The following is a 20,916-nucleotide window of genomic DNA, read 5'->3' as shown; positions in this document are numbered from 1 at the left end:
CAGGATTTTATACGCTTTTTTGATTCCATCTAGGCGACGGCGGCACAGTTGACAGCAAGGCACTGTCCATTTCTTAGGTACACGAATACTCTTTCCATAATCCAGTTACTTCATTGTACCACAAACATTATCTTCTCATCTAACCACCTAGTGACAGAAACTAAGAAAGTCACTTCATTCTTTTGTTTTATTCTCAAGGAAATCAGCCATTGCCATTATCAGAGCCAAAAGAATTCCACGAGATACACAGTTCGATTTCGGGAAATGAATGAGACGAAATGACTATCGTCACTAGTGATTCTAGCTTAATGACAAACTGTGAATGGATTGACTTGCAAGTCGAAATTGCGAATTACCATCAATACGGGGTCCTCTCGGTCATTTGTGACTATAGATGATTACTAGGCCAAGAGATACTTGTGCTTGCAAGTGAGAAGTGCTCGATCCACCGGCATTTAAGTCTGTTCTCATCTATCTTTCCTAAGTAACTTGCTGTATGTAAGCCGTCAAACCCGTGTTGCGAATCACTTTCAATCCCGACCAAGAAAGCGAATACTGTTTTCGGTGTCGCAGATGGATAGACCAGAATTTGGCTTGAGTTACATGACAACTTGAGTTACACGAGAAGACAATCTGACGTCTACACACGGAAATAAACCCACTGGAAAGTGTTTTACTTCCGCTGCTTTCGACTTTACTAACCTAAAATCAGCGAAGTCGGAGAAATAAACACGCCTTCCATATATGTTTCATCTTAAACTTTGATACGTTGTGTAAGTATCAGGACTTCATAATTCAGGTGTACACAGGAGAGTTACCTTCCCTGGTAGAAAAGCGGTAATTTTGACCAGCTCTAGCAATTTCTAGCATTCTGTTATTGCTCAGATGTATTTGGTTTAAGTTGTTTGGAATTTGTCCTCCTTCGAAGCCTCACTGCTCCTATAATCTCAGGGTGGAGCTGACAGATTAGTGGATTTTGAGATTATTGTTTGTGCAATCTTATTCCGGTAGAAGGACGTTTGGATCAAGAATAGCACTGCTGGTAATTTTGAACTTAGTATGACAGTTGATAATGTCGTTCGTCAGTCTTTACTCAAAAGCCTGCAGAGTCTCATGCTTGTTTATCTATCTGTTGTAAGGACCCTTCCGGTGTCTGTCATTCCATTCCGTGAATTTAACAGTACCTAGGTAATGTTGTGTTTTGATTATCTCCTGGACGTCGAATTATTACATAAAAAGCCTTTCAAGTCAATTTAGAGGGTGTCATGAAAGCCCTATAGGCCGGCTTTGCAACAAATGAGGAGGCAATCTAAATTGTAAATTCACTGGACCTTTCCGTATTCCCATTTTATTAATTCTCGCTTAACACACACTATGTGGAGAGAAAGGAAATACATAAGAGCAGAACGACCTACTGGTATTGAGGCCATTATAGAAGACTAGTGCATAGCCCAGGAGTGAACACAAGGCCACCTTCGTGCTCGTTTTCTGGTCAGAAGTGTTACTCTAGCCACGTTTAAACCAAGAAGTCAGGGTAATAGTATCATATAGTCAAAAGCTATGAAGGGTATTGAGTATCAACATACACATTAAGATCCCAGGGATATACAACAACCAACCTTGCTCAAAAAACAGCCCAATCCCAAATATACATCACCCAACCCTAATCACTCTCACTCTCGCTCCCCAAAAACGCCAAATCAGCCGCCCTCTTCGCGGGTCTGCTCACCACTTCCTCCTCCTCATCCTCACTGTCCCCACCCCCCTCCTCACTCTCCCCCTTCCCTAAACTCTTCCCGACTGCTTTACTTCGACTTGCCCTCCCACTCTCCATCCCCCAATTCTTCTCCCCCTCCTTCACATCCTCCAAATCCTTCTGCAGCTCCCTCATCTCCTTAATCTCCCTCGCTCTACTCTCACTAAACCGCCCGACCATACCCACATCCCTCAACATATCCTTCAAATGTTTGATTTTCGCATTATTATCCTCGCCGTAGGATTTTAGTTCAAAGGCCCATATTTTGCGGACCCCGCATTTGAGGAGGTGGGATTGCAGGGTTTTGATCTGTTCTTCGGCGGGGGAGAGGGTCTTTTCGGTGGGTTTGCTTGGTTTAGCTTTGGCGTCGGTGGATTTGGATTTAGATTTGGGTTCTGCGGATTTGGAGGCGCGTTTGCGTTTTGGTTTTGGGCCTTCGTCGATTACTACGGACATTTCAGAGGAGTCAGAGGCGTTTGCCTTTTCTTCTTTTTCTGCGACTTCTACTTTTGTCGCGGTATCGTCGTCAGAATCTTCGGCGGTGGGTTTGGTGGTTGGTTGCTTCTTTTTGGCTGATTTTGGAGACTGGGGTGCCGGTATTGGCTTCTTCGCTGGCCCGCTCTCAGAATCAGATGGTGTGGTAAGTGCGGAACTTTCCTCCTCGGCTCCAGACTCTTCGACTTTGGCATTTGATTTGGTAGGTTTTGTTTTCTGTTTGGACTTCTTGACGGGTGGCTGCTTCTTCGTAGGTGGGGCGTCACTTTCCGAGTCTGCTAATGAACTCTCACTATCATCCTCCTCCTCGTCTGAATTGTCCTGCTTCCTTTTCTGGCCGCCTTTCTTGACTGGTGTCTTGGACTTCCGCGCTATCTTCTTCTTTGGTTTCGGCGCCTCGCTGGCATCCGAATCGCCAAAGTCTTCACTCCCGTCGGATGGCGCATCGCTTAGGATACTGCTCGCAGAAACGTCGTCCTCGTCTGATGGTGTTGCTTGTTTCTTTTGTCTTTTCGCAGGTCGTGCTTTTTCTGCTGACATAGGCTTCTGTGCGCGCTTTTTGGAAGGTGCCACTTTCCTTGGTACGGGCGCGGGCTTCTTCTTCTTTTCTGGCGTAGGTTCTGCGACGGGTAAAGCTCCGGCTTCTTCAAGAGTATCAAGATGTTCCTTGAATAGAAAATTAATACCGAAAAACTCCAGGCTACTACTTTACATACGACATGTTCCTTTATAATCTGCTTCGATTTATCCTTCCATTCTGGGCTCAAGAAAAATCCATTTTCAAGATCTAGTTCCTCTTCAACCGCACTTCGCACTTTCTTCACACTCAATTGCTCTCGATCCGTGTCGAAAATGTGTTTTACGGACTTTTTGAGTTGAGCGACGAGCGCGCTACTTGAGGGAGCCATAGCAATGAGTTTTCTAGGAAATTGAACTTTGTGTATATATTAAAGTAAGCACCTGTTCAATGGCTGATTGGAAGTCGCGTCGGGTCGCGTCTCGCCTTCGAGGTCTTTGCGCCTCGAAGTTTTAAGCGGGCTCGAGGCGGGGGAGATCACGTGAAGCTCTCGGCCTTTGATCACCAACTCGAAATAGCTTCACTCTCGCGACGGTCCAGGTTTCTGCGCGCTCCTTCTTCACTCAACTTGTACCATACTACTTCCCCTCGTCAATTTGCTTTTCTTGCTCCGGCCTGTGAGGAAGCTGTGTTCCCTTCAACCTATTTCCATTCCCTCTGGCTACGTAGCTCTTGATGCTGAAACTCCTTTCTCGCTACCATCGGACACCACTTGGGCCTTTGATGCGGATCTCAAGCAAAATGGCGCGGCCAAACTTTCACACAAACATCATGCTGGATTTAGAATGCACTGATGCTTCTGTTCCAAATCCTGTCATTATTGAAATGGCAGCACTACATTTCGACATTGATACGGGAGATATACTTGGCTCTTTCACTACTCCTGTCAATTTTCAGTCTTGCTTAGACCATGGTCTTCTCGCTGATAGGCAAGAAGGTCTTGATTGGCTTCAGGCCACTATCCCTGACACTCTTGCAACTAGCAAGGCTTCTCCAGTCACACTTACTCATGCATTGTTCAAATTCTCATCGTTTCTACGCGCCTCAAGTAAGCTCAACGCAGAGAAGCTGACGGCTAGAAACCTTCGTACCGATCAATCTCAGCTTATGATCTGGGGGAACGGGGCAGTCGCCGATAATATATGGATTGCAAGTGCTTATCGAGTTTGTGGTATGGAGCGGCCATGGAAGTATTATAATGACATGTGTTTGAGAACTTTCGTCAAGCAATGTACGTTCATGACAGGCAAAGATTTTGCAAAGGACGAAATCTTTGAGGGGAAAAAGCATGTGGCACTAGATGACTGTCGTTATCAAGTCTCCTATTTGGTAAAAGCTCGCAAACATTTGGTGTCAGCTCGAACACCGAGAAAGAAAAGATCTAAGTTGCCCAGTCCGAACTCTTCTTCTAGGGCCGCAAAGGAAGACTTGGACGTAGAGACCGTATCAGCCGCCGATCAGACCTTCTTTGGCCCGCTCCAGCGAGGGTTAATTTCAACCGAAACATCGCAAGAGCAATCAAAATCGACAGCCGGCGGCGGTAGCTGTGCTCCACCTCAGCCTCGAAAGAAGAATGGTCTTTTGACGCCAGCCACTTCATTTTCTGTACCTCCACCCGAAGATGATCTACTAGAATCAACACAGCCAAATAATAGTCCGGGCAGATTAACGATTAAGAAGAGCGGGCTTATATCTCCTGATACGTCTTTTGTGTTCGCGGATGATGAAGGTGAAGAATCAGTTTCTGTATTGAAACAAACTCAGAGCGTCAAATTTGAAGGAATTATATCAGGCACTTTCGTGCCCACAGTTGCAGAGCCAGAGACGCCAAAAGCAAGAAGACAGCTCTTCCATCGGTGAGAGAAAGCGCAAGACGAAGTGTACTTTTAGTCATCATGCGTTGCTCGACTTGGTGGTATAGCTTATTCCGAGCATTGGTTTAACAAATCATCTAGAAGAGATGACTGAATTAGCATTCAAAGCTTCCGTGGAATAAAATATGGCAACAGCTACTCTCACAGCGGCGGCTGGTGGCCGGATTGTCAAGATCCTGTGAGTCGCTGAATTTTAAGCTGATTCACATCATTCGGGATTTATTGGAGAGTTATGATACTTAAGGACAGCAAAGGGTCGGTTCAGATAGAACAGCATTCCTCCCAACCTTTTCATTCTCCCCACCAACCACGCATTCCACCAACCAGCCCACGAAACATAACACCATTTCAAGGCCTAAACAAATGCTTGATCGCCCAAATGTTTCTACCATCTCTTCAGTATTTTCGAATTATGACCCACAAGCTCAAACCATCTCAGCAATGAACTCGACATCAGCACTTATCCTCTTCCTCACGACGCTCTTGTGCATCACCCCCTCGCTCGCCCATCCGGCGTTCCCATCTCTGGTGGAAGCTATACCGACTCGCTCTCCATCTTTCCCAACGGCTATTCCCAATCAAGCTTCGACAACCAGTTCAGCTCCAGGTCTGCTCAACGGAACCGATTGCGATGCACATGACAAAGTTTACCAGGCCGCGAAATGGATGCTGATTATCACCTTCGCGGAGGTTAATATCCTCGGGTTATTTTTGGCTTGGAAGTATGTTAAGGGAACTGCTAAGCCGCCACCTCCTCCACCACCTGCAGTGAAGAAGGAGGGCTAGTGGAGACCAGGCTGGAAGAGGGTTTTAGTTTTTGGAGGTTTAGCATGCAATTTGATTTTTGGGGGGATATGCGGAGGGCTGGAAGAGGAAGAAGCGGTTCGATATTAAGGATGGATATTGATGGAGATAGTGTAGTTGGAACGGAAATGGAAAACAAACTGTTTGTGCTTAATGTTTTTGAGTGTTGAAATGTGACATCAGAAGCGATAATATGCTAACTGGTGGAAGTAAGGGAACTCAGGGAAGTACTTGGGAAATTTAGAAAGTCAAGGGTCAGCCGTTTGCAGAATAGCAGTTGTAAGAAAATATTAACATACGAACAACCAAACACAGGTACGAGGAGATTTTCTGGTATACAGTCGAATTTATTCGATATCATCCTCCCTGGTATACATTCAGTGGGCTCAGAAAGCTTGACTCACTATGTTAAGGTAGCCCCTTAATCCAAGCGAGTTCGTTTATATTCAGGGTGACAGTACATTCACTTCACCAGTGAAGGTATCGCTAGCCTAGTGGTGAATGGATTCTTGTTGAAATTTTATTAACACACTTTCCTGTACATACTTGAGGGACAAGATGGCCGTCTTCCTCAATTGCACCAACCCAGCAACGTTGTTCCAGCTCAACACAAAATAACCGTCGTTCGTTTCCTTCACCTCAAACTACGACCTCAAACCACGCTCGTTACACCGGCAATCAAGCTTCGAATCAAAAAACGCTCGTTACAACACTATTTATCACCCTACGCACCCTCATCGTCCTGAAAACCCCGCCCTCCCACACAAATCCATCACCGCGAGCTCTTCCTCCCACCACGAACCTCGAACATCAAAACACCATGCCAGCAATCCCCACCCACGCCCAAATCCTCACCGCCTTGACAATACGAAATGACTTCTCACAAAGAGATCATTTGATTCTCGAATGGGTGTGCGGGGTTTTGATAGTATTGACTCTTGCCTCTTTTGCCGGCATTATAGTCAAGAAGCTTTGGTTTCCTAGGAGGGATTAGGGGTGTGGGGGGAGGTTGGGGGAGGAGAAGAGGGAAGGAGGAAGGGGTGAGAGGGTTTGGGAATTGGGGGGCAAGGGGGGAATGGATGGATAGGGATGGAGGAACAGGGTGGGGAAGTGGATGAGGGCAGGGAGGGAATAAGAAATGGAAAGAAGAAAAGAGCAGATCGCTGTTGGGTTTGAGGATGGATGCCAGAAGGATTGAGTCAAATCTAGGTTGTAGATCAAGATGGTTTTTTTGTGGACAGTCAGGGAAGTTTAGTAGAATCAATGAAACGTTTCGAACGCCTCGGCCATTCACTTCTTTTTTTTTCGTCAGCTCGTGACTCTGAATCAACTGAGCGTGCTTCGCCGTTTTTCTCGACATAATCTGAATCGTATGTTCCCACGACGTTGTGGTTTTGGTCTTCAAGACCAAGACAGATGAATGATGAAAACGATATTATTCGATCAATTTGATGCAAAAAGAATTATTTCATCTGCGGTTTTCATGAATTATTGCTGATATCTAGGGAAAGCACCAGATTCCGTTTATGTTTAAGACCGATTCACAGATTATAGGTAGCTGAAATATTACTGTCGTTTATCTATCTGCTGTGAGAGAGTTACGGAGTGGGAGTAGTGCAAGTCCAGGATGTTGAGCACAACTCTCCGGCTTGTCACAAAGTTAGCAATTGGGCAATACAATTTATTTCGGGGCTTGTTGGGTATACTGGCGAACGTCGTTGGCTGTCAACTTGATCTGATATCCTTTCAATCAGGTGGACGAAGTGTCGTAGATCTCTCCTATTAGTTGGGGGGAAAATATTTTAGGGAAACTATTTGGAACCAGTTGCAGGTTAAACTTAAGCACCTTCGTAGATAGATACCCATGATTATGATGTTATTTGAGTTGGACAGCGCTTATAAATTGTTGGCACTAATAGTTATAAGTGACAGATATGTGAGTCTCCAGGGCTGTGTTTGAAGTTTGATTGTATTATATCTGCTGGTGCTTCGAGAGCAAGCGTAAGGTACGCTTAAGAGCATGGAATTAAGAAGCTTAGGCAATCATCCCCGTCGACACTGGGAAAAAGGAGAGATGGATATTCATCTCCAGGCCACGTCTCTTCAGGAATCTGCTGCATTACATGTTGATCCCATATCATATCGTCCGGCCCTGGACCTAAATCTTTCCATCTTGTCACCATCAAGGCAGGGCCACAGTGCTCAAAGTTCCTAAATCCAACTCGATACTCTGTTCGACACTGCTCACATCTCCTCATAGTGGTTTCCTGGGTCTCCACTTCCTTTTTACTCGGTTCAAGATCCAGGTGGTTACATATCCACTCGACGGGTGGACGGTAAAAGAATGTGGAGGTTGCCTGCCCATGTGGGAAGTATACGCTGTGACGCTTCTGCATTAATCGATCTTTGCTGATGATGCAAGAATCTGTCAACATCATGCTGTAATTATCCAGTTCGATCTTCACCCAGTTTTGGGCTACCGCTTTTAAGAATCGGGAACAGTCAGACTATTTATGATGTTCTCTCATAATCATCTTGAATGCAGTGGTACCAAAGTTATGACCAATTCCTTTGATTGAATTACTGTTATCCCGATCGACGCAGCGCGGTGGTAGTACTTGGTGGCGATTGTGCCTGTGGTTCAAAGAATCGACAGTTGACCTTTTGTACCTTTCAAAGTCCTCGAGTTTATGCAATCGTAGACAGGCTTCGCATGCGACCTGGTTCGGGAGATCCACAGCCAATAGTTCCAGCAACACCAATTTCTCATCAGCTGATGTTATTCTAGAAATTTGATAAACTCCAAGACATTTATGAAGTTGCTTACAGCTCAGCGAGAAGGCTACGCCGGATGCTGGGTGTAAAAAATCCAAGATGTAGGTCAGAACATCTACTGGGATACTGCCTATGACAGAACAGTGAAGTGCATTGATTTCTGACACTACCCGTCCTGCTTTGACTTCTGGTTTGTTTCCAGAACGAGAGAACTGGTTCCGTAGACGGAACAAAGATTTTCGAGGCCGAAGTTTGCGTGATGTTGTTGCCATTTTCTCGACTTTTTTCTTTGCCGACGGGCCCGATCCATGAGATTCTATCGCTCCTTTTTGTCTCGAAACATGTACGGTTACCGAATATCTGATCAACTTGATAAACAAATTTGAGTCTTGGTAAAGAAAACACTTGAAAGGTTGTTCCGTGAGTCTTCAGTCAGTGTGGGGCATTAGAAGCGACGGCGTTTTCGCTTTCCCCCCTCGTGGCTCGCTTAGCTGTGCTAGCCATCACTACTAAAATCGTGTCCCGTCAAAAGACTTCTAGAAGATGACGCAGACGGAAGGAAAATTACAGAGTTTAGGTGTTGCTACTGTGCCTTTCAAATCCATTCCAAACAATTCTGCTCTACCAATGCTGCTTACGAAATAGGTGTGAAAGAGTTATCCCTTGTCAGCACCAGTAACCGAGATCTGAGTCTTGTCGATTAGATTTTTGTGAGAGGACTATCTCGCATAAGCTCTCCAAACATTATTCTTCCAAAAGAATCTAGTTTTAAGGTAGAGCATCGATAAGCGACACTACTAAAAGTGCAAAATATTGATAAAGGTCCAATGCTCGCAGCACGAATTCCACGGAAGCAGTGAGTATGCTATTGTTTGATGGGATAGCAGGAAATGACATGACTGACAATGTGATTAAAGATATTTCCAGAAACTTAAAAATCTAGGACTCTAATAATTAAATGCTCCCTCTAGAGTTCTGGAGCTTTGCGACCTACACACCAGACACAATGTCTTCCCTCATAAGGCTGATAGGACCATATGGAGGTGACTTTCTTGAATGAGGAACAGTATTACTTAAAGTCGTTACACATATTAGTCTGTCTAGTCACGCTGTATTCACGAGTGTTGGGGTCGGAAGGCGTAGTGCGTTCGCCGATCAGTGATGCCTAAACATAACTCAACAGCCCTAGTGCTCTATGACTCTTGATAGCGAATCAAATCAACGCTTGACATACTACTGCGCATGAGTGGCAAAAGTGATATTTCTAGGCGTGCTGCAGCTAGGATTTTGAGTCCTGCCACACAGGAATTCGATTCCGAAAACAAAATTCCGATATTGATTGTTGAAGTTAATAGGTTACAGCAAAAGCGGCCAAGTCACTTCGCAATATGGGAGGAAGTTGGTCTTGGTAGCCTTGGCCTCCATAGATTCCTTGCTGAGCTAAAACAATTCAGCTGTTGACCAGGAGCTTCAAAAAGGTGGTGTGGCTGGAAGCTAATCAGTGTGGTTGCACGGCAATTCAAAACGTCTTTGATAGGTCGGTTGAAGAAGTTCATCAGGTGCTGAAACATTTGTTCTCGAAGCTCAGCCGCAGATCTGTCGCAGTTCCTTGCAGCGCCTCATTTGAGCATCTAAATGACGACTAGGCGTGTAGACTAGTGATGACTGCATATAAGGAATGTATGCGCGATAAGATCTGTAGGGAGAACTATCCTTACTTTAATCAATTCTTTCGATATCCATAAGGAATTGTCTTCACTTAACTCGCCTTTAGAAAGCTCACCTATCAAAAATGGGTTTAGGAGTTTTCGGTTTCAATACCAAAGGAATTTTAAGGTTTGATGTTGAAACAGCGTGCCGTAACACATCCACACCGATCAGATGTGGCATTATTTTCAATTCTTCCGATATTGAGACAAGAATTGGGAAATTTGGTAGGAAGGAGTTCGAGCCAAACCCGGATATTGCAGGTATTGGGGTAAGTGCTTTCTCACCTTTCATTCTTTGGGATTTTCTCAATACACTTTGATACGCTGATCACTAATACTTAGTCTCAAAAACAGATTGTGGTGTCCTTATTTGTTCAAGCTTTTTCGATGCTTCTGCTACTGCTTTCTGGCTTCTTTGCTCCGAAACTGCAGAAAAAGCGATCATACTTCCAGACGCTCTTCTTCTTTTCGGACGTATTTACAATAGTGGCTATGGTATACATAATCAACTTCCTGTCGACAGGAAAATGTGATATGTCGACATATCATTACTACGTTGCTCTGGATTCGGTACTGGTGGCTTGTTCAACGATACTAGTAACATTCACAATTTCAGGAAAGCTTTACTGGAGGACCTGGGCGTGTATTCTTCGGCTCATCACTGCAATCACAATCTTCGCTCTTCTCGGAATACTATTGGGTTACCAACTGTACACACACGGCGATAAGGACTTCCCTAACTACTGGCCATCAATAGGAAGCGATACCGCTCTTCTACTCCCCGCATCCTGCTTCTTTGATCCCGATCTGATTAGGTACAGCAATCCATACTCCCCCATGCGCGCGCGGAAAAGACCTTTTACAGAAGCTCAGATGGCCATAATCGGACACCCCACTAAAAGCAAGAAAATCCCTGAAATGGGGCTTTATTGGACGTTGGCAGCTCTCTTCTCCGTCGCGCTCATCATTTCCTTTGCGAAGTGTTGCCATTGTGGCAATTACTCGCGCAGAGCAAAACGCGCTGGATTTCAAGAAAAGTCAAAGATTTTTATGAAGTGCTTCTCGGCCGTCATTTTGGCATTTTGTTTGAGTGTTGATATTTATTGTGCAGTCCACGTCAGTCGTCTTAGAGCCTGGGCAAAAGCGTCCGGATGGCTCGAGGATAATAGTGAGAATGAATGGTCCTCACTTGGGCAGTTAATGCCAGTTGGTACTTTAGCTGGTATTTTATTTCTCATTTTGGACCAATTGAAGAGAAGGAAGCAAATTGACTCACCTGCTCAACATGTCTCAGTTGATATGGCTCAGTACGATAAGATTGAATCGACATCACAAGTAGGAGTATAGAATAACATAGTATTAGAATAGACAGGGTATTCTCGAATATGCATGTAACAAGTTTCCTGACTGCCAAATTCCATTAAATCACCATTAAACACAAGGCTCGGAAATATAAATATAAGACATCGAGTTTACAAAAAACAATAAATAGCGCATATTAAGTTAACCTAAAGAAACCAGATAAGCAATGTTGTTTGACTATGTTGTAAACTGTCGACCGCTGAATATTTTATAAAGTAATCCAAAAAATTGTTTGGCATTCTCATACTCGCTTATTCAAGGAGGTTAGAATAACGTGCCTCATACAATCGCAATGCCAAAAAGTAATTTAGTAGCAGAAAAACGTTTGAGCGAAATAAAAATAGTCCACTGTCAAATTTGAGGCATGTATTGTGGGTGCTGAAAAGTGCAAAAACAAAAAACATACAACAGCAGGTATTCGCTGGTGGTCACCCACCCAACTACTAATCTGCCGATCTGAGGCTTGTGTATGGCAGAGCGGACGGGATGCCCAATTCTCCTCAGTCTGTGGTCGTATGTGACATAAACGCTTGTTTTTGCAATAATATAATATTGGCTGAGTCAACAATCTCAAGGCAGAAGTGTTACAAAGGTGACGTCATGTGACGCTTGGTACTTCGGATGTGACCGCGTCTCTTGGAACACAATAATTCGCAGCGCGTTCGAGGTTGCTGGCCTTATTCCTATATGTATTTGACTAATTAGACGCTACGATTTAGCTTAGACTAGGAATCCTCTTGACGCTAAATGGATCATAGAACGGCAGCGTCCTTGTTATCGACTGCTTGTACTTGTGCGGATATCCGTAACCCGTGGGTACGAGAGACATCTGGACTGGGACAGAGTAAGTCACCTTATGTACTGAAACCTTCTAGCCTAACGTGGCGGCCAACAGAACCATGTGGATGAGACGAATGCGATCACTCTCCTTAAGAAGCAAAAAGCGTCGTTATGTTGCATTAGCCGTCCTTCTGCTTGGCTTTTGGTTCACCACGACAATTCTATTTCCTAGAGCACCCTCACGACCGAAATGGGCGGATCGTGCAGTCACGCCGGCTCAACGAGCCGAAGTCGTCAAAGATATGTTTAAATTTGCCTGGAAGGGTTATTACAAGCATGCCTTTCCTAACGATGAGCTCGTCCCTATGTGGAACTGGCATACCAATTCTAGGTATGCACTTTCTCTATAGTGAAGCTGATTGTTCTTTCTGACTAGAAGCACCAGAAATGGTTGGGGCGCAACCGCCGTGGAGGCGTTAGGCACTGCAGCTATTATGGACATCCCTGAAGTAGTGGATCAGATACTAGACTTTATCCCTAAAATCGATTTTACAAAAAGCAAGGATCCAGTAGACTTGTTCGAGACGACCATTCGCTATTTGGGAGGCATGCTATCAGCGTACGAGCTACTCACAGGCCCTCTGCAACATCTAGCCCACAACAAGGTCTGTGAGATGTCGCGATCATGAGAAATCAGCAGCCTACTTTACGTACTGACTTATTCAGCCAGGGAATGTTAAGGCACTTCTAAATCAATCGACGAAGTTAGCTGACACATTGAAATTCGCATTCGACACCCCCACAGGAATTCCATGGAAAAAGCTTTTGCTCGACAAGCGAATTGGTACTGACAGTACTATCAATACGGCTAGTTCAATTGGGACTTTAGTGCTCGAATGGACTCGACTTTCTGATATTACAGGCGACGAGCAGTACTCCACCCTCGTCAACAAGCCGATGAAATATTTACTTAATCCGCAACCGCAAAGAAATGAGCCATACCCAGGTATCGTAGGCACTTGGCTCAACATACACAGCGGCAAGTTCACTGATGCTTGGGGCTCATGGGGTGCGGGCGGAGATTCGTTTTATGAGTATTTGATCAAGATGTACATGTATGATCAGGCTCGCTATCGCTTGAACATGGAGAGATGGGTCACGGCAGCCGACTCAACTATTGAAACCTTAGCGATTACTCCGCCGGGAGTAAACCTGACCTTCCTTACAGAAACCACTGGGCAGCCGCTAGATCACAAATCAGGCCATCTCCAATGCTTTGCAGGCGGTAATTTCATACTCGGTGGCAAGATTCTAAACATCACGCGCTACATCGACTTCGGCCTCAAGATCACAGAAAGCTGTCACGAAATGTATGCTCGTACAGCCACTGGAATCGGCCCAGAGACAATTATTTGGCCACCTGCTAGCATGACGCCCGAACAAGAACGCGAATTCAAAACCCTTGGTTTCGGCATCAGGAATGCGAATTTTCAACTCCGGCCCGAAACGGTGGAGAGCTATTATTACGCTTATCGTGTGACGAAGGATCGAAAGTATCAAGATTGGGCTTGGGAAGCTTTCGTTGCTATCGTGGCTCACACAAAAATCAGGAATGGGTTCTCCCCCATAAGTAATGTCAACGAAGTTGGTGGTGGGTGGAAATCGGGAAAGCAGGAAAGTTTCTTGTTTTCAGAGTTATTCAAGTATATGTATCTTATTTTTGCCGAGGTGAGTGAGAACTTGTTCTTCTAAGTATCTTTTCGTTTCCCCTCTGACCAAAGCGCACAGGAATCGGAGATTCAGGTCAACTATGAAGGGCGAAATGAGTGGGTGTTTAATACTGAAGGTCATCCCTTGAGAATCCCTGGACATGGGGTGTAGATAAGGACTATCAAAATACGGACTGTGAGGGTTGTGATAAAATAAATAGAGAGAAGAAGAACTTCAAACAGTTTAGTGTCTGACATATTGCAAATAACAAGCTAGATTTCAGATCTTGGAGCTTAAATCTCATTAGAGAAATTCTCACGAATAATATCCTTTAGATTTAAGATCTTATACCCGAACATAATTCATCTGATGTTCAGATATTACAAACTGAAGATGCAATTTATCTCTAATAATGGCCATTGCAAAAATTGAAAAACGTTGAAGACGACAAACTCCAAAATTGCGAAGTTTTCCTAAGTTGAAACCCCGCCGCGACAGCTGTTATGAGACTATGAATGTTTCTTATCATTTACCCAACTAGAGACGTCGTTGGCACGGGTTATACTCAAGGTCATTAGACTAGCAAAATTTATCGTGGTAGATCAAAATATCATGGAACTTTCGCAGTGTACGAAGCTACTGCTCTCCCTAGGACTTTTTATGAAATTTAATGAGTGTTAGCAACTTAGCATATGATATTCGGATCCTCGAGGACTGAGTTCATCTAGCTGTTGACCAAGGTGTTCAAGATTTCCCAATACGTTAGAATATTCTTAAACCACTCCTAGACATATCCCAAGTTTTCTTATCATGCTTCATATTTCACAATGTCAGGTGTTTCTCCTTCAGCTAGGTTTAACTTTCAATTATAGGTATTTGAGATAGTTTAGCGCTCTTACTACTAGCATCTACAATCTGGACTTAGGGTGACTAGTCAAGAGAGAAACTATCATCGATTCCTATCAAAATTTCTTTGATATTAGGATGCGACATGTCATTCAAGAGTGGCTCATTCTTGCGTCTTGCTAGCTTTGAAACGCTAAAGTCGTCCAATAAAGGCAGAGGATCGCATGCGCGTCGTACAGATTTCCAAATTCCAAAAACGAAATATCACGACAACCAACAGGAAAACTAAATCAAATACCCATCCACAATCACAATCTCTCAAAACCAGACCAATCATTTCACACCACAATCCCTATAAAACCCTCCCACGACGCAATGTATCCCCTGAGCAACCCCCCGAAGACCCATGGCCTGCATCCAAAAAAGTCATACGATTGCCACGAGCGCCCAAGCTCCAGCTCTAGATCCTCGTATCGTCCAGCCAATGACCCCGAATTCCAGAAATCCCATCCCAAATCACATATATCGTACGATTCCCAGCGCCCAGGAGCGGAGAATCCTTGTTGTTTCGGGTGTGTTGCCTTTTTGGAGAAGGGGCTTGGGGATGCTTATTTGGACGTCAGGAAGGGTTGGGTGTGAGGTTTGGGTATTGTGGCGTTTTGACTTGACTGGAACTACGATGATGGGTTGGTCAAATTGATACTTTTATTTATTTTGATTTTGAGTTGTCTGACTTGAATTCTACGTACTGATCCTTCACTTATTACACCGAGTAGACGAAACACTACTGTATTGGTTCCCAAGACATGAATTTATGCTGCATGAGCGTTAGAGGAAGCACTAAGAAATTGTAATATGTAATAACACCATCTTCCCAGTTTGTCAGACGATCGAGTTACTCATCATCCTTACAACAGAGGAGCGGCGCCTTCCACGCCACGGAGAATATCACCATCCCTGGGTACAGTATAGAGAGGTGGTCTCGAACCCTTCTGGGATTGCCCGGCAGTACATCGAGTGGCATTTCGAGCACATCAAGAACGAAAGGGCCACGGCAGAAAACGCCTCAGTATTGATCTTGGATCTTTTTGGCAACTTGAACCGAATGTTCGTGGGAGGAATTCGGAGATGTAATCAGTTTCTGTTGTCGACAAACGTATCTGCCACCATTTTTCATCAATCCAGTTAGTTTCTTTGGAACTAAGCTAAGAATGAACAGAGAAACATCAAGATATCTTCGCTTTCAGTACCGCCGATAAATATTCGACAGAGGACATTTTCTGTGTGGCTTTCGTGGTCTCAATGAAACATCCATGAATTCTTGGATGCCCGCAAGATATAGGGTGACTGTAAAGCCAGATTCTAGGAGGTCGAGGGTGTAGAAACTAATAGCGATGGTATTCTATCGTTTTCTTATGGGTGAAAAAGAGTGCCATGTGAGAAGCCAGATAGATAGGACGGGTTTCTTGCGAGACTGAACATCCATATGAGAGAATGGAAATGGAACCTGGGCACACAAACCGGACTCACCTCTTTTCCCCGTCTGGCGCTACAGAAAGCTGCAAGCCAGCCTTTGTGACATTGCAAACGACCTATTTTTTTTCACAGCTCACCGCCAGTGGTTATCAACATCATCGATTAGCGATGAGGTCTCACCCACTTTTGCTGTAGATACTGTGCAACAACTTCATGGCTAGCGAAAGCGGAGAACTCTAGATCGCGCCTGTCGATCGAAGTTCGAGGGGGCAGAGGGGCCATCGCCATTGCAGCCAAGAAAGGACAACAATGGATATAACTGATGATCCCACGCCCACCTTCGCAAGAATTATGCTGTTTGCCTCGCTCTGGGCGTCTTCTGGGCATGACGTACCGACATGTGGGACTCGAATCTTGCGAAAACAACAACACTGTCAAAGTAGAAACCGTTGTAGGCAAGACAAGCAAACGTGCTCATTGTCGGAAATTCATATCAAGCCAACATTGGTTTTGATGTTCTCGTGGCCGTGGTGGCAAGTCATCTGAATATTCCAAGTAGCAAAGACAATTGGCACATATCCAAGACAAGCTCCCAATATAAATTCGGTTCTACCACGGGGCATTCGACGGTAGGATGATTGTATGCACAACATCCCGAATGACAAGAAAAGGTCAAGGAAATAATCCAGCGGAAAAATTGCTTGATGCGCATGTTGAGGGTTTGCTTTCGGTAGACGGTCCGCATCGAGTCCAGTTGGTCAAGTGTTGTGCATCGTAAGGTCTTGATCGAATTCTCGTCCGAATACCTGGGCATGTTGTAGCACCTGTATTCAATCGGAGATAATACCGTTGCAGTGTTGCTCCCAGTCAAGAGGAATGTCTCGTCCCGAGATGTACGGTTAAATATAGCATTTCGAAGTTGCCATGGCTTTGGATTGTATCGATGCAACGGTACGAATTGACATCCTGCAGAATGTCATTTTCCGGCAACTGGCCTTGAGCTGAGTTGCCATCACAAAACTGGAAGCGGCTAAGCGGGAAATGGTAGCGAACGTGTCTTCGTATTTCGAACCTTCCCAATCTGGTTGAATTATATATTGAATATGTAAGTCCGCTGAGGTCTGAGAAACGCTCGAATAGCTAGAGTTGAATAAACTTTGTAAGATGTTGACGAGGTGGTGGGGACACAGAAAGTTGAGTGACGAAGAGACGTTTCTTGAGGCGGCGGTGCTCTCTCCGAGTCTACCATCAGGGCTGCTTTAGATAGATTATCTGTGACAATGTCTCTTCAAGGCGGGAAAACTTTATTCCAGAACATGCATCATTGCCAAATGCCCTGGATATCGCGTACATTTCAGAAACGACAACTGGCCAACAGCACCACACGACGGACGCAAATAGCTCCGCTCACATCTGGTCCCACCCCAAAACGAGCAAGATATGGAGGGGATAGGACGAACAAACCGACAGACGGACTTCGCAGGTGCAGCGCTGATCCGTTCGAGGTCTTTAATGTGGAGATTGCAAGACGCGTAACAATTCGATGTCTTGATCACCTCAGACGGCTAGGATACTCACCAGTCTTCACAGTATCCGGAATTCTGAAACTCGGCGGCTTACTGCCATGCATGTTCTCCAGAAAACGTAGGACCTGTCCTAAAGTTTGACTGGATTGTGTCGCTAGGGACGCCCGGATGCTCTTTTGCGGATTTCCATAGAATCCCGTTACTCAGTCTGATCTTCAAAACGGAAATACTCGGAAGATCCTTTTTCTGATATCAGCTCCACTCAAAAGTATGGACATTAGAAAGAGATTGTGGTTGCCGAAGTGGTTCGCCGATGATGGTTCCATGTTACCTTTGGATTCTGCCACAACTTGACCGAGTACGTGGAATCGACGGCATGTCAGCTAACATGATGAGTGTGGTATGAGAAAAACTTCAGCTTTCACCACATCTCTTTCCCTCCGGTTCATGCCGGTTAAGATGCTCTTCAGCATGGTGAGGCAGGAGAAGCTTTCAGCCAGCAGTTTCTAACCCTCGGCTTTCTATGTCTCCAAGACTCCAAGTCTCACCTTAGCTGGGCACCTTCCCGGAGCTTCAAGCAGATCTTACTCTTCAGGTTGGCCGAAGTCGTAGCGACAAGGGGATATCTATTACTCTTTCCGGTTTGATCAATCTGTAAGCAGTTAGTACCCTAAGCGCAGAGGCTGTGTTGAGATTGCGCTAATATCTATACTTTCAGTAGTCTGTCAACTTGAGTTAGCCCAACCACGAGATCGTTTATTCCTCCTGATAAAGGTCGCTTGTCACTTTATTGACACTTGTGCTGCCCGTATTCGCGGTGGGTACAACAACTGGTAGTCGGAACAAGACATTTACGCGGTCACATTGGCACAATTTCTTATATCTTGTGTGTTCTCTCAGAAGATTCCAAAGTTAGACCCAGACTTAACCACAGGTTGTCAAGCCCAAAAGTACCTACCTACGCTAAAGCACACCTTAATTTGACAGGGAATTCGCAAGAGCTTCCTGCCTATTTTGTCCACTGCGAGCCATCCTCTTGCTAGTGGTTAGACTAAACAACTTTGCCCAAAGCGACGGCCGTATCGTTCGGTCTTGTGGTGAAACAGTAACATGTTGTCTGTATATTGCTGGGAGCCACCAAAAGACAGATTTGTATCGTGTTCGAGATCTGGCACAGCTGGACACCATTTCGGTCTTTGGGAAGGCGATCACACAAGAATTAGAACACGGTGCTTCGTCGTTGCTGCTTTTTTTCGTCAAGGGAATGACCATGCCATTCCAAGGTTTGCACACTTCGCTCGTTGCTTTGCTGCATGATATCTACCTTGATGGTGTGTGATAAGGTGCATTTCGAAGTTTCGGAACATAAGACAGAGTGGAGTGCAAAGCTAATCTCAGTGCAATGGATGGCCTGCAGACCAAATATGTGAGGACGGACTGGCTGTCTCTGCAATGCCACGCTTCCAAGCCGGCCTAGTATACTTCCTCCCGGGGTTTCGTCTGCTTGCTCTCAACAATGTAGCGTCACGGAGAGAATAGTTGTTGTGCATCTTCGATTTCTTCGATGAGTTTCTACAGCAATCAATCGAAACCGAGACACCCCACAACACATTTGCCCAAGGAATTCCTCACATGAAATCAACTTCCATAACAAAACCAAGACACTCCAGACTCATATATCCATGATACTGTGGGAAAGTTTGTGGGACGACAAGACATTGGGGGTTGTCAGGCGCTTATCAAGTAATTCGACGCAGGGTGTCCGAGCAGTACAATCAAGGGTCGGTACATCTTTTAGGCTCTGCGGCTCTTGTCTGGAGTTCCGTAGACTAAAGTCCGGGGCTCTGTGGATCCATCTTTCTATTATGGATCGACGATGCTTTCATTGATACCTAACCTTACCTACCTTACGCGAGTAGGACAGACATACAGATGAAGAATAATGTGTTCTACACTGCTATGTTTTATGTCGACCTGCCATCCTTAGGTGGTGCAAGATAGATGTTCCTGACGATCAACAGGTCCAATAGGAAAACTCATCACAATCTTCCTGCAACCTCAAGCTATCTCTCCGCCTGTCGGGAACTGGTTTTGAGGCTGAGCCCCGGATGTTACACGTGCTTGAGCATGACCTCCCGTCAGCGGCTGACCGATGCACCACGCAAGCGAGGAAGTACATCTACCTACATTTTGACAATAAGTGCATCTTGGCCTTTTCTCTTTATCGCACTATTCCCATGATGAGAGAGAAATTCTGCAACTCACACTCCTCTAGCCGCCATAAGCATTACCGATGTACGCTGTGTCACATCCTTTCGCACAGTTTCTTTTGAAGCTATCCCAGGCATTTGCAGGTTCCGCGGGTCTTATCTCGAGATTTGTTGTTCAGCCCCCCTTTTTGTGACGACGACTGAAGGCAAACCGTCAAGCAACGCCACAGCTAAAACACGCTTCTCCATCACTACCTCATACTCTCGTCAGGGCCTCTAGATAACCTTCATGAGATCCGTATCTCTTGGCACGCCGCTTCGCCCTCCTTGGCCCTGCGTAGATGCATCTTGGACAGCTTGGCCCTCAATGAAAAGCACTCTGGCCAATTTCTTAACTCCATCCGCGCAATCATTAACCTACGAGTCAGCCTTTTTGAGCAAGAAACACATTCAGCCATTTCGAATCGGGGTATTTCAATGCAGGATAGATCGTCGCGGTACTTGATCTTAGTACCTCCACCACTGTCTCTTGGCCTGGCCCCTATCGGCGAATGCTCACGCAGTATGAAGCAGATAGATTATTGTTGGTAACATCACACAGCATGTACAGCGTCTTGGGAGATGATGAATCACCCTAGCATAAACAACTGCATTTGTGATCTTTGCTGTTAAAACCCGTCCAGGCTCACATCGACACTGATGGAGTTAAGTGCCGGGATTTTTCCACTTTGAAGCCCCGCGGATGCCGTTGCGTGACGAGACAGTAGACGGTTAGCTCCCCACTTGTATCATATAGGACAATTTCATTGTCCGCCTATTTCGCTAACACTCCACAGTTGGCCCACCGGCGACGAAGTCATCGATCTGGACATTTAAAGACCTCGAGCCCATTTCTTTCCGTCGCCTCCGAGAATATATCAGACCATCATCCTCGACGATCAAAACCACATTCAATCTCCACTCCCAAATCAAACACCTCAAACACGTTAGCTTCAACCTCGATAAACACGTTCAAG

The 20,916-nt window shown here is 45.2% G+C and overlaps 4 protein-coding genes across 4 annotated transcripts; 3 read left to right on the top strand and 1 right to left on the bottom strand.

The window, feature by feature from the left end:
* Positions 1-1,663: 1,663 nt before the first annotated feature.
* Positions 1,664-3,159, bottom strand: GLAREA_10114 (uncharacterized protein; the record flags this gene model as incomplete). The annotated part of the gene is made up of 2 exons (XM_008080164.1): positions 1,664-2,917; positions 2,968-3,159. 2 exons carry the CDS (start codon positions 3,157-3,159, stop codon positions 1,664-1,666), a joined length of 1,446 nt encoding a protein of 481 aa, XP_008078355.1.
* Positions 3,160-3,569: 410 nt separating this feature from the next.
* Positions 3,570-4,688, top strand: GLAREA_10113 (Ribonuclease H-like protein; the record flags this gene model as incomplete). Its single annotated transcript, XM_008080163.1, has 1 exon — positions 3,570-4,688. One exon carries the CDS (start codon positions 3,570-3,572, stop codon positions 4,686-4,688), a length of 1,119 nt encoding a protein of 372 aa, XP_008078354.1.
* A 377-nt stretch (positions 4,689-5,065) lies between these two features.
* Positions 5,066-5,488, top strand: GLAREA_10112 (uncharacterized protein; the record flags this gene model as incomplete). The annotated part of the gene is made up of 1 exon (XM_008080162.1): positions 5,066-5,488. The coding sequence occupies one exon, from the start codon at positions 5,066-5,068 to the stop codon at positions 5,486-5,488; it is 423 nt and encodes a 140-aa protein (XP_008078353.1).
* A 4,585-nt stretch (positions 5,489-10,073) lies between these two features.
* On the top strand, positions 10,074-14,013 carry GLAREA_10111 (Seven-hairpin glycosidase; the record flags this gene model as incomplete). The annotated part of the gene is made up of 7 exons (XM_008080161.1): positions 10,074-10,259; positions 10,333-11,297; positions 12,111-12,168; positions 12,228-12,523; positions 12,578-12,797; positions 12,859-13,860; positions 13,921-14,013. The coding sequence occupies 7 exons, from the start codon at positions 10,074-10,076 to the stop codon at positions 14,011-14,013; spliced, it is 2,820 nt and encodes a 939-aa protein (XP_008078352.1).
* Between the last annotated feature and the right edge of the window lie 6,903 nt (positions 14,014-20,916).

This window comes from Glarea lozoyensis (genome assembly GCF_000409485.1).
Source record: "Glarea lozoyensis ATCC 20868 chromosome Unknown GLAREA13, whole genome shotgun sequence".
NCBI lineage: Eukaryota > Fungi > Ascomycota > Leotiomycetes > Helotiales > Helotiaceae > Glarea > Glarea lozoyensis.
The sequence above is the reverse complement of the archived record's forward strand: the minus strand, read 5'-3'. Positions and strand labels throughout refer to the sequence as shown.